At 34.1% G+C, this 12,962-nt stretch overlaps 1 protein-coding gene across 2 annotated transcripts in view; it reads left to right on the plus strand.

Moving 5' to 3' along the window:
- The window catches only part of LOC123703886 (neutral alpha-glucosidase AB), a 28,198-nt gene extending 15,933 nt beyond the window's left edge, over positions 1-12,265 (plus strand). For both annotated transcript variants that reach the window (XM_045652071.1, XM_045652072.1), the window contains exons 11-20: positions 2,981-3,123; positions 4,013-4,110; positions 4,492-4,614; positions 5,141-5,306; positions 6,138-6,274; positions 8,535-8,647; positions 9,666-9,823; positions 10,238-10,351; positions 11,221-11,330; positions 11,755-12,265. In XM_045652071.1, the coding sequence (XP_045508027.1) occupies positions 2,981-3,123; positions 4,013-4,110; positions 4,492-4,614; positions 5,141-5,306; positions 6,138-6,274; positions 8,535-8,647; positions 9,666-9,823; positions 10,238-10,351; positions 11,221-11,330; positions 11,755-11,962 (1,370 nt within the window). In that variant the 3' untranslated portion in view covers positions 11,963-12,265. The remainder of the gene's footprint in view (positions 1-2,980; positions 3,124-4,012; positions 4,111-4,491; positions 4,615-5,140; positions 5,307-6,137; positions 6,275-8,534; positions 8,648-9,665; positions 9,824-10,237; positions 10,352-11,220; positions 11,331-11,754) is intronic.
- The last annotated feature ends 697 nt before the right edge of the window (positions 12,266-12,962 follow it).

The following is a 12,962-nucleotide window of genomic DNA, read 5'->3' on the forward strand; positions in this document are numbered from 1 at the left end:
ACGAATTTATTATTACAGTACAGTATACACGTAAGAAGTGAAACTTCTTTACGACCTTATTTTTCAAAAAATAATTTACTATATATGCAAATTTACAGAAATACGTCGAATCACGCGTGGTAGGGATAAGAAAAAGATCGCGTAACGGAAAAATGTCACGCGTAACGATAAAATGTTACACTAAAGAGCATGGGACATTTTAGTATGAAGCCTGGTATACCTACCAATTTGCGATAAAAAAAAAAGTCATTTTGGCGGCAAGAGATGAAACATGTGCCAATCGATAGTACATCAAAATACAAATAGGAAATACTCTTTGGTAAAATGTCGTAATTGATACGGTTTCGGAATAAAGAAGAGTTTAAAAAAAATTTTTTCTTTTTAGTTTTTTGAATTATTTGTTACTTCTTACACTTAAACGTTAAGACAAAGCATATACAACTTCTAATTTGTAATAAGTGACGCACCGCACGTGCGTATCCCTAGCCCAAAGTTGGTTTATTACTTTGGTTTAGATAGTAATGCAACATTTTAAAACCCTTTTTTTACAAATTAGAAGTTTTATATACTTTGTTTTAACCTTTAAGTGTAAGAAGTAACAAATAATTCAAAAAACTGAAAAAAAAATTTTTTTTTTTTAACCCTTATTTATTCTGAAACCGTATCAATTACGACATTTTACCAAAGAGTATTTCCTATTTGTATTTTGATGTACTATCGATTGGCACATGTTTCATCTCTTGCCGCCAAAATGAAGTTTTTTCAAAATTTCCAACTTTAGGTATACCAGTTAGGTTCCTTGCTTTTTATTTCCAACCAGAGGCGGCTTGCCCTAAGGAGTGCTGGTGCAGTGAACTCCCATAAATAATTATAATAAAATCATACTCCTTAATTTCATTATTAATATTAATTATTACTATTTAAAATCAATCGTAATCGTAAAAATAAAAAAACTATCGGCAATACCAATGAATATATCCATCATTCCATCATCCCATACACCTGTAGGTATAATACTGTATTATAAAACGCGCGTAGCGGAGCGCTCACGATTGCGCTCCAATGAAAAAATATTTAGTACAATTTCTAATACGAAATCCAATAGGAGTGAAAGAGATAGTTTTGTCAGAGTCCTGCGCGTGAAACAGAAGATTTTCTATGAAAAAATAGCAAAATTCGGAGCGCCGCTCCCGCAAACGTTGCCGGTTCGTTTTTACCGCGCGCCGGGGCGCCCGTACAAGACAGCGATTTCGCGCGACGTTGCCTATATAAACAAACACTCTAGTCAACTTGACTGCACGCGCGCGAATGTATATTCGGGAATTTTCTAATTAAAATCATAAGATACGTGTTGACTGTTGAAATAGCCTGTAGTTATCAGTATTACTTGTGAGTGTTAAAATGGACAATTATAATGTGGCGTTCATTAAAAAGTTTGTTAAAACGTTACAAATTCGGCTTGAATTGAAAGCTAAGGGACCGCCACGGCCTGAACTTGACCTTACGCAAAAATGTACGACAAAAACGAAAGCATATACGCGTGTGTTTAAATCCGAACAATATGTGAAAACACCGTGGTTGTGTGGTTGTGATGAACATGAAAGCAACAAACTATTTTGTTTTTCGTGTTTTTTATTTGAAGCGGGCGCGGCCGGCGGAGGTGAGAGTGCTTGGACTAAAACGGGCGTTGACGACTTAGCTCATCTTTCAATCAAGATGAAAAAACATTCACAATCTCGGTAGGTACCATTTGTCGAATGAACTGCAATTGGCGTTTATCGGACGACAAGACATTCGTAAAGCACTAGATTCCGCGTACCGAAAGTCAATACGCGAGTTCAATGACCGTGTCGATGAAAACATACATATTTTACGAAGGTTAATAGATTGTGTCAAGTTATAGATATTTTTGCACACCAATAAGAAAGACGTATGCATTTCCTTTATAAGCATTTTTTTAATTAAATTGTACTGCTTTACACCATGTATTTTCAGTGTTTTATTTCAAGTGAACACCCATAAAATTTTGTCACGAGCCGCCTCTGTTTCCAACCCCTATAAAGAAGTTTCACTTCAATTATCCGCAATTTTTTGTATCAATCTAATTAGCTAAAATATCAAGGATAGCAAAATTGAATTCCAATTATGTGAAATAATAAGAGATGAAAGTTATCTTAATATATGTAAATCTCGTGTTTGTCCTCAATGGACTCCCAAACCACTTAACCGATTATAATAAAATTCGCACACCATGTGCAGTTCGATCCAACTTGAGAGATAGGCTAGGTTTTATCCCGGAAATCCCTCGGGAACGGGAACTATGCGGGTTTTTCTTTGAAAACGCGGGCGAAGCCGCGGGCGGAAAGCTAGTAGTTTTTATAATAGTTAGAGATAGTGTAAAGAAGAGATCCGTAAAGATAGCGAGTGAAAATATTTTTAAAGTTATCTATTACGAGCTGCTCCGCGCGGTTTCACCCCCGTGGCTCCACCCCTGTTGGTCTTAGCGTGATGATATATAGCCTATAACCTTCCTCGATAAATGGGCTATCTAACACCGAAAGAATAAAATAAATAAATAAATAATAAATAAATATTATAGGACATTATTACACAAATCGACCTAGTCCCACAGTAAGCTCAATTAAGGCTTGTGTTGTGGGTACTAGGCGACGATAAATATAATACTTAATAGATACATATATAGATAATAACACCCAGACCCAAGAACAAATAATTGAGTTCATCACACAAATATTTGCCCTGACCGGGGATCGAACCCGGGACCGTCGGTTCAGTAGGCAGTTACTTTACCACTGCACCAACCGCGTCGTCAAAAATTTCAAATTTTTCAAATCGGACCAGTAGTTCCCGAGATTAGCGCGTTCAAACAAACTCTTCAGCTTTATAATATTAGTATAGATAAAATCCGCTATATTCTTCACATTTAATTGTATGAAAATTAACTATTTTCCTTTTTCAGGTTGGTGTTGGCCAGGATCATCATCGTACTTGGACTTTTTCAACCCGGCAGCTCACAAGTACTATGCGGAGAGGTTCTTGTTCGAAAACTTCCCCGGGACAAGTAAAGATGTACATTTGTGGAACGATATGAATGAGCCTAGTGTGAGTTATTTGTTTAAATTTTTCGTTATGTACATTATTATTTACTAGCTTTCTGCCTGCAGCTTCGCCCGCTTTGTAGAAAACTTAACAAATTATATACTTCACTTCTAACTTATATAATTATAATTATATACTACCTTTTTCAAGAACCACTTTACTAATAAAAACTACTCTTTAAAAAAAAACTCATCAAATCCGTTGCATAGTTTTTATGATTTAAGCATACATAAGGAACGGACAAACAGCGACAGCGACTTCGTTTTATAGTATACAGTGATTATTTAACATTATAATATGCCATATTCGATATAATAAGTGCCAAAGTAAGTTAGTTTGTCAATCTTTCACGTCGCAACGGAATGATTTTGTCATGTGATTTTTGTGTCCGGCGATAGTAGGTAGACTGGAAAAATAATATAGACTACTTTTTACCTTGGTCAAAAATCTTATTTCTATAGATTTTTATAGATTATTTCTATAGTCGGTTGAAAAGCCACGCAGGCATTGGTCAAAGGAAGAAAGACAAATAAACACACTTGCGCATTTATAATATCATAGCAATAGTAATCCTACTAATATAATAAATGCGAAAGTTTGTAAGGATGTGTGTGTGTGTGTGTTTGTTACTCTTTCATGCAAATACTACTGAACCGATTACAATGAAATTTAGCACACATATAGAGGGTAACTTGAATCAACACATAGGATAGGTTTCATCCCGGAAATCCCACGGGAACGGGAATTATGCGGGTTTTTCTTTCAAAACGCGGGTGAAGCCGCGGGCGGAAAGCTAGTACAAACATACATACATACATACATACATACATACATACTTTCTGTAAAACGTTTATAATATTAGTAATTTTAATAGATTATTTTTATTTCATAGGTGTTCAGCGGTCCGGAAATAACGATGCCCAAAGATTGTCGTCACTACAAACCGCCGCAAGACGGACAAGACGGTATCGCCGCGTTTTGGGAGCACAGGTAAACATACATACGAATTTATCGTTTATTTATATAAATATTTAATGTTTGTTAGATTTTTATGGTAACTGATTAGTCACATAAAATTATATGTTCAAGAAACTCGTATTCATAATTTTACCGTATTTTAGATTTTTTGTTGAAATGAAACTTCTTTAGGCGCGTTGAAAGTAAAATTTCAAGGTCGCGTCATGGCAATACCGTCACGTCATGGAGAAAGGCGACGATTATGGTATCATTGAATGTTGCCAAAGAAGTTTCACTTCTGACACGTGTGTTCAGCACAGACGCTCTTTTTTACCTATTTACTTTTGTAAATGATTTGAAATTAATGTCTTTAAAGTTTAAACCTATTTATTCGAATCCCACCCAATCCCACAGGCATGTGCACAACGAATACGGTCTATCCCACATTCGTGCATCCCACGAAGGTATGGTGCAAAGAACGGACGGCAAATATAGACCTTTTATATTATCCAGATCGGTGTTCGCTGGGACTCAGAGGTAAGTTAGTTTTTTATTTATTTCAACTAGTATTTATTCCCTATGAAAATTGGTATATTTTTCGAGTAAAGTTTTGTCTTATGTATAATTAATTGCTATAATTATGATAGGGTTTTGTGTAATCCAATATAGGTGCGTGTGCATAAGTTATATAAATTAAAACTTACAATTTTAATATTGAGAACATCGACTATTTCGTGAATTTTGTCAAAATGAGTCGTTCAATATAAAATTCAATGAATGTCAATTATTTGATAAACTATTTTGAATCAACACACATCATAGTAAACATTATTTACCACCATTTTGGAAAGTAGTTTCTACAGAGCCTGGAACTGACAAGAAACTTTGTAGTTATAATCTCATCGTAAAACCAACCAAACATACAAACAGCAAAACATAAGCTGAACCAATTTTGATGCAATTCATCCGATACGCAGATACGCAGCAGTATGGTCAGGTGAAAAATATAAACAGCAAAATACAAAGCTGAACCCATTTTGATATAGTTTCTTCCAATAAACAGATACGCAGCAGTATGGACAGGTGACAATATGGCGGAATGGGGCTTTTTGGCTGCGTCAATAACGATGTGCCTCTCGCTAGCGAGCGCCGGTGTTTCTTTCTGCGGTTCGGATGTTGGCGGTTTCTTTAAATATCCTGAAGCTGAATTAATGACAAGGTGGTATCAGGTAAGTTATAATAGATACTAATTAATATACTTTTATTATAAACTACATAGTATAAAACAAAGTCGCTTTCTCTGTCCCTATGTCTCTTTGTATGCTTAAATCTTTAAAACTACGCAACGGATTTTGATGCGGTTTTTTAATAGATAGAGATCACTCTATCTATTAAAATTGAATCATCAAGAGGAAGGTTTTAGTATATAATTTATTAGGTTTTAGAGAAAGCGGGCGAAGCCGCGGGCGGTAAGCTAGTTCATTATAAACTATACAAACACCAGTAGCATAAATTAATATGAAAATATATTTTAAAACTGACTAATTGAAGATTTCACCACATACGTCAATGTATGTGTGTTTTAACATGTTTTATTTTTTTAGTTTTTTTTCCTGTTTTATAAGTCAAATTAGTCAATAGGTATTTATAAGAAGCCTTTGTCCGTCTAATTTACCTATTTGTTTCATTAATCAGTTTATCTGTATTTAGCACTTTACCTGTATAATCTAATACTTTACCTGTATAATCTAACACTTTATCCTATATAATCTACTACTTTACTTGTTTAATCTACCACTTTACCGTGTATACTCATTCACTTTACCCTGTATAATCTACTACTTTACCTGTAAAATCTATGGCTTTACCTGTATAATATACCACTTTACCTGTATAATCTGCCACTTTACCTGTGCAATTAATCTGTAAATATTCTATTGACGAGTTATACCTTTATTATATATTTATCTGCCTGTTTGAGTTCCTAGCCTTTATTATTACCTGTCTCATATGTATTTTTTATTATTATTATAATGTATGTTTGTCTGTCTGTCCGTCAGGCGGGCGCGTTCCAACCGTTCATGCGGGCACACTCACATATTGAAACCAAAAGACGTGAACCGTGGCTATATGATGCAACCACTTTAGCTAGGATCAGGGATGCTGTGAGGAGGAGATACGCTTTATTGGACTTTTGGTAAGATTATGACACTTTATATCATATAGATTATTAGATTAATTGTATTAAGGACAATAAACACAAACAAATTGTCCGTAACGTCCGATTTGGCTCCATTTCTTAGCTTTATTTTAATTTTGAATTTACTGTAAATTTATTATTGTGTTTGAATTGTATTGTCATATTCTAATTGAATTGTGTGCTAATCGTGTTTATGTGGAGTCAAATGATTGATCTTCCTTTCTTTCGTAACAAAAACTCTGCCTTCGCGTCTGTTAATTTAAGAGCTAGCGCGCAAGAGCAACTTTTGTCTCCGCAACTATTTTGTCTCTCCCATCAACTCTATAGGAAGTTGTGTCGCTACGCGCACTTTCTTACTAGCCCATAGAGTTGATGGGAGAGACAAAATAGTTGCGGAGACAAAAGTTGCTCTTGCGCGCTAGCTCTTAGGCAGTTTTGTAATGAGCGTTTAAGAGGGCTTATTCAATTTAACGCAAGTCAAAATCTCCGCGATCTATTACGATAGATCGCGGCTTGCGCTATCCTTTTACTATGAACAGCATAGGTCCACAGGAGAGCGCCGAGCAACATGTCCTCTCTCTGGGAAGGCTCGCTGCCGACTGATTTTAATCGGGTCGCGCGCAGTGTTTTATAGTACTTTAAAAAAAATTGTAGAAAAATAATAGAGGTACCTTAGTTGATTTTTTAAATTTTATCTTATAAGTAAGACGTTCTTTTATTGCAATATGTATAAATTATATTCAACTAAGTCAAATATCTTGGTGAAAATAATCATTTTGTCGACTATAATTTCTAAAAAAATTCACATTGTTCGGATTTTAATTTCGTAAGTTAGGAGTCCAAAATAAAAAAATCTTTTAACTAACTATTTTAATAAGGATTTTTGCAGTTAGTTAAAAAAAATGTGTGTTAGATCTGTCAGCAATTTCAGATATTTTTAGCTTCGAAATTGACACTAAAAGTGAAATCAAGTAATCATCGGCTCAGTTATCTTGATGGTATTCACAAATACTGTATTAATTGAAAAAAACTCTTAACTAACTATATAGACAATAAAATTTCCTAAAATTATTAGTAATTCATATGTTTGTAAGATAAGTGGTTGATGGACAATCTGGTTTGAAAAATCACATATTTGAGCCAAACAGCGCACGGACCGCGTACACGGCCTTAATACTTTGAACATTAGGGGCTTGTTACGGGCTAAGGTATATCACTAAATTTGGAAATCGTTGTCATATTTTATTTCACTATAATTATTATCTATACATATAATAAATCTGTAGAAGGGTCAATTCTGTACATTGAAAATATTGAAAAAATAACTAGCAGGGGGTGTTACTGGATCGATACCAAACCCAAATATGTGATTAAAAAAATTTTTGTCTGTCTGTCTGTCTGTCTGTCTGTCTGTATGTGAAGACATCACGTGAAAACTACCGGTTCGATTTCGATGAAACTTGGTATAATTATACCTTATTATCCTGGGCGTAAAATAGGATACTTTTTATCCTGGAAAAATACGTAGAAAAAAAATTAATCTCAATTTTTCAGTTATCCATAGACGTTGTTCTGTAGTAGGTACCGCGAACACACGTTGCGTATTATTATAGACCTAGCCGTATTTGGGTCCAATAGATAGTTATAAGATGTCATTGTCCGAGTTACTCAAAATGGAGAAATAAACCATCCACGCAAAGACCGACATCCGCGCGGACGGAGTCGCGGGCGGAAGCTAGTCTATAATATAAAAAATAAAAATGAATCGCAAAATGTGTTGGTAAGCGCATAACTCGAGAACAACTGATTACTGAACCGATTTCGTTAATTCTTTTTTTATTACATTTCTTGAAGTATGAGGATGGTTCTTATGGAGAGAAAACGTAAACATGTACCACGGGAGAAGCCGGGGCGGACCGCTAGTGTACAATAAATTTTAAAAACTCATAGATTCTAGCCAAGGAGCCGATGTTTATTAGTTATATCACCTTTTTTAAATTATTAAATTATTACTATAATTTATTAATTATTATTTTTTCATTTTACGTAAAATAACCTGACCACTCGGCTACTCGTGATCCCGCCAAGGCAATATAATTTGTTCTATTCTTTTCGGTTTTATGTGTCTAAAGGGTAACCACACGGTAAAACAAGACGCGGATTCGAATTCCGCTTCGTGATCGACTTTTTTTTAATTTTAAATCATTCGATTTGAATACTATAAAAGTAAAATATCAAAATAATATGAATTCCTAAGGTACACGCTGTTCTACGAACACTCGATAGATGGCGCCCCAGTGATGCGGCCGCTGTTCCAACACTATCCTAAAGAGCAGGACACGTATACTATCGACGATGCTTATTTGTTGGGTAAGTGTTCAAAAATAATAATAAAAATAAACTACTTTCCTCGAGACCTAAATTAAAAATTTGACTCAAGATACCAAGTTAAAATCTCATGAATAAATGGAGTTCTCTGGACAGTAACTAACGGTCTTACTAATAAAATGTTACCCATTTGCTATTCAATGGATTAGTTATTGCAATAACCTGTCTTGTTTTTATGATTGACGTTTCATGTGAGCAAGAGCAGGACACAGCTATGGTAGAAAATGGTAGAAATTTATCCATTGTTTAACTTTTTATTAGTAAGGCCGTTAATTTATAACTTGTCGCCGAATATAAGGTATAGATAATAGAGAAATAAAAAAAAAAACTTTGAAATAGATGAATATGATTTTTTTTATAAAGTTTAGACAGTCGTGGTGTATTTAATATTATGTTACTGTATTTCATTATTCATAATTATTTTACATATTTTCAAATGGTTGCACAATTTATAAGAACATTCTCAAGATTCTCGGCGTCATTTCAACGTAACGATTAGGAACTTCAGATGAAGTTATATACGTATTAAATTGTATGTAGATTACCAATTTATTACATAACCTTTTACTATTATAGGTACAGGGTGACTGGTAAGACGTCAGACGCATTTTGACAGGAGCTTCTTCTCATGAAACTGAACAACGTTTTTAACTTTAAAAGTAACAACTTTAAAAGTTGTTCAGTTTCATGAGTAGAAGCTCCTGTCTAAATTCGTCTAACGTCTTACCTTTCATCTGGTATATAAAAAAAATCTTAGAATGACTCTATTTCCCTGTAAATGAAAGAAAGAAAGAAAAATATTTATAGCGACACACACACTTAACAACTACTTATATTACTAAAAAAATATACAATAGTTTACATGGCAATCGGGTCAGACTCAGCCATGCTGTGGGGCTTTAACACCTGAACAGCGCTGATTTTCAGTCTGCCCGTAAGTTTTTATTTCCGACTTAATAAAACTAAATAATATAACCTTGTTTTATAATTTTTATCACAGGTGACAAACTCCTAATCCGACCCGTTGTCGAGCCCGGCGTGTCTTCCGTAAAAGTGTACTTGCCGGGAATCGAATCTCGCACCCTGTGGTACGATGTGGACACTTTCCAACCGCACAGAGCGAACGGGTATATTAACCAGGAGGTTACTATGGCTAAGGTAATTATTATATTTTTAATTATACTATTTTTGAGTTTAAAACTACAAAGCTGTATACCAACTTTATAATCTTCAGTTTTATAATAATTTTGATTTTTGCTAAATTTTTCACAAATAATACATATTTTTCCTAGATCCATATATTTCACAATAATACATACCAACGTTAATCTATACTAGTATTATAAAGCTGAAAAGTTTGTGTTTCTTTGTTTGAACGCACTAATCTCAGGAACTACTGGTCCGAAATTCTTTCGGTGTTAGATAGTCCATTCATCGAGGAAGGCTATAGGCTATATATCATCACGCTAAGACCAACAGGAGCGGAGCCACACGGGTGAAACCGCGGTGCGCAGCTAGTAAAATGATATTTTTTTTCTTATTTTTTTCACAAAAATACATAATTTTTCCCAGATCCCAGTATACCAACGCGGCGGTAGTATAATACCTCGCAAGGAGCGAGTCCGAAGATCTTCACCGCTCATGGAAAACGATCCCTATACGTTTGTGGTGACTTTGGATGATAATGTAAGTTTGTTTGTGAATGTTTTTGGTATTTTTTGTGGTTTTTAAGGTATTTTTTGAATGGGTAAGTAAAGGGTTAGGATTGTGCTCGTTGATATTGTCGTTCTGTGGAATTTTGACGTGACAACGTCTTATAAATTGGTTTGCCGGGTGACACTTCAAGAAACTGCGTTACGCTCCGCTCACGTTATGCGCTCACAATGAGAGCGAGTGAGAGGCACGCGTCCCTTCCACGCGGGCATGGTTAGCCCGCCTAAGAGCGAGAGAGACAGACATAAAAAGTCGTTGTCACGTAAAACTTTCGCTCGTATACCGACTTAACAGGCAAACAATTTTTTTTTGTTTGTTGACTAGTTAAGTGGATTTGATTGTGTACAAAAATTGGTGTCAGTTTTAGATTCTTCAAAATATTTATTGGCTTTGTGTGTTTAGACAAAAATTAAAATTGGTTCAGCTTGAAGTGTAGACTTAAAAAACAATTTTAAAAGTATGTTACTTCACCAACATAAGTTAAGAATAAGACATTACATATTTACATACAATCAATTCACTTTGGTTTATAAAAACGTAACCTATAGTTTTTTTAAATATATTTTTTACGTACAACAATAATATAACACCCTGTATAATATCCGCCTCCTTGGTACAGTGGTTGACGCGTGAGCGTAGAACCGAGGGGTCCTGGGTTCGATTCCCGGTGGAGACGAAGAAAAAAAAATGTCTCGGTCTGGCAGGATACAGAAGGCTGATCACCTACTTGTCCCTAAAGAAAATCGATCAGTGAAACAGATGTATAATGCATCTGCCCCTTACCCCGCTACGGGGACATGGGACTTCAGACTGTATAATATACTTATCCTACTTTATAACAGAACACAGCAAGCGGCACCCTGTATATAGACGACGGTGAAACTTACGAGTACAAGAACAACAAATACATTTACGCTAAAATCACTTACGAGCCGACATCCATGAAATATACGTGAGTATTTAATTATATTTTCAAAGTATTGATTATTTGTTTATTTGATTTTTATGTAGAATTTAATAAAACTGCCAAGTTTAGGGCTTAGGTTTTATTGACTAGAATTTAAAATTGTTTCAAAATTAACTTGTTAGAAAAAATATTGCAAAAACAATAACGAATTTGTTCCAATAGAAATATTATGATTTTATACATTGTCTTTATAGTTGAAGTTTTTCAAGTGAAACTTCTTAAGGCACTTTGAGAGTAAAATTTCAAGGTCACGTCATGGCGATACCGTCACGTCATGGAGTAATTTTGGTATTTTAGCATCTTGTCAATGTTGTTTCACTTCTGACACGTGTGCTCGGCACACACGCTCTTTTTTTACTTATTTTAATATTAATACATTGTAGCCAATATAAGTATTTTCCAATTTCAGTATCACCAACGGCTCCTACGCGACTCGCACTTGGCTGGAACGCATCGTGATAGCGGGCATAAAGTCGCCTCCCAAATCGGCGAAACTCATCCAAAACGGTCGAGCCACGCCGCTACAGATGACAATACATCGCGGTAACGATGTACTCGTCGTGAGGAAACCCGCGGCACAAATGAGTGCAGATTGGGAAATACAGTTTACGTTTTAGTGTAATGTAGTGTGAGAGCGTGTGGACTTTTTTTGTATGTAATTTAATAAAAAATAAATAAAAATCTGAGGAATTTGATTTCAATTTGATTAAAATTATTGTGAACTTATATGGAATTAAAATAATAAAAATCTGTATAATTTTCAACTGTGATTGAGTAAAAATTATGTTAAAGGTATTTTGTAGTTGTGAATCACTGCCCTTACTTACACAGTAGATTTTGCGGTTTGTATTATTTAATCATATGCAAGGTTTATTAAACTTCGCTTACGATATACTGGAAATTATTCTAGTATTATATTAAAAAATTTACCGTATAATATACAAATTAATAAAAAATGTATTCTCGACCATTTTTATATGACATCAAATGTACCAATTTACATGATACATAAAGCTAGAATGACTTCACTATAATTTATTAGACAAAAAATTAATTTGAACTATCAGATCAGAAAATGTCTTTAGTCTTTTTGTGTTATATTAAATTGTGTAAAAATATTTATAGAATGGTTAATTAATTAAATCACGAAACGTTATTTAAATAATAAAAAAAATGTATGTATATGCGGTGTTTTTAAAAGTACATTGAGTTCACATGCTCTCTTTATAGGACGTAATAGCATTAATTATTGTAGTCTAAATACGAAATTATTTCTCATTTCTACGAGCGAATATAGTTTTTATAACATCACAATAAAAAAAAAATTAATCAACATAGAGCGTCATTACGGATTTAAGAAAAGTCATTTTTTAAAGTTTACAATATAAAAATGTCACCAACTCTTGTACTAAAATATAAACTATTTCGTTCGTAGTAATGTCCCCAGACCTCTCTGTATCTATGATACTTGGTAAAATTACAAATCCAGTGTTTAATACTCAACACTGTTTACATTTATTCATATTTTATGAATTTTTATTATAAAAAGTATTTAAGTGTCGTTTACGTTTAGAAATTTGCTGTAACTAACATTAAATATTATGAGTAATTTTTAGT

Source organism: Colias croceus, chromosome 27 (assembly GCF_905220415.1).
Source record: "Colias croceus chromosome 27, ilColCroc2.1".
Classification (NCBI taxonomy): Eukaryota; Metazoa; Arthropoda; class Insecta; order Lepidoptera; family Pieridae; genus Colias; species Colias croceus.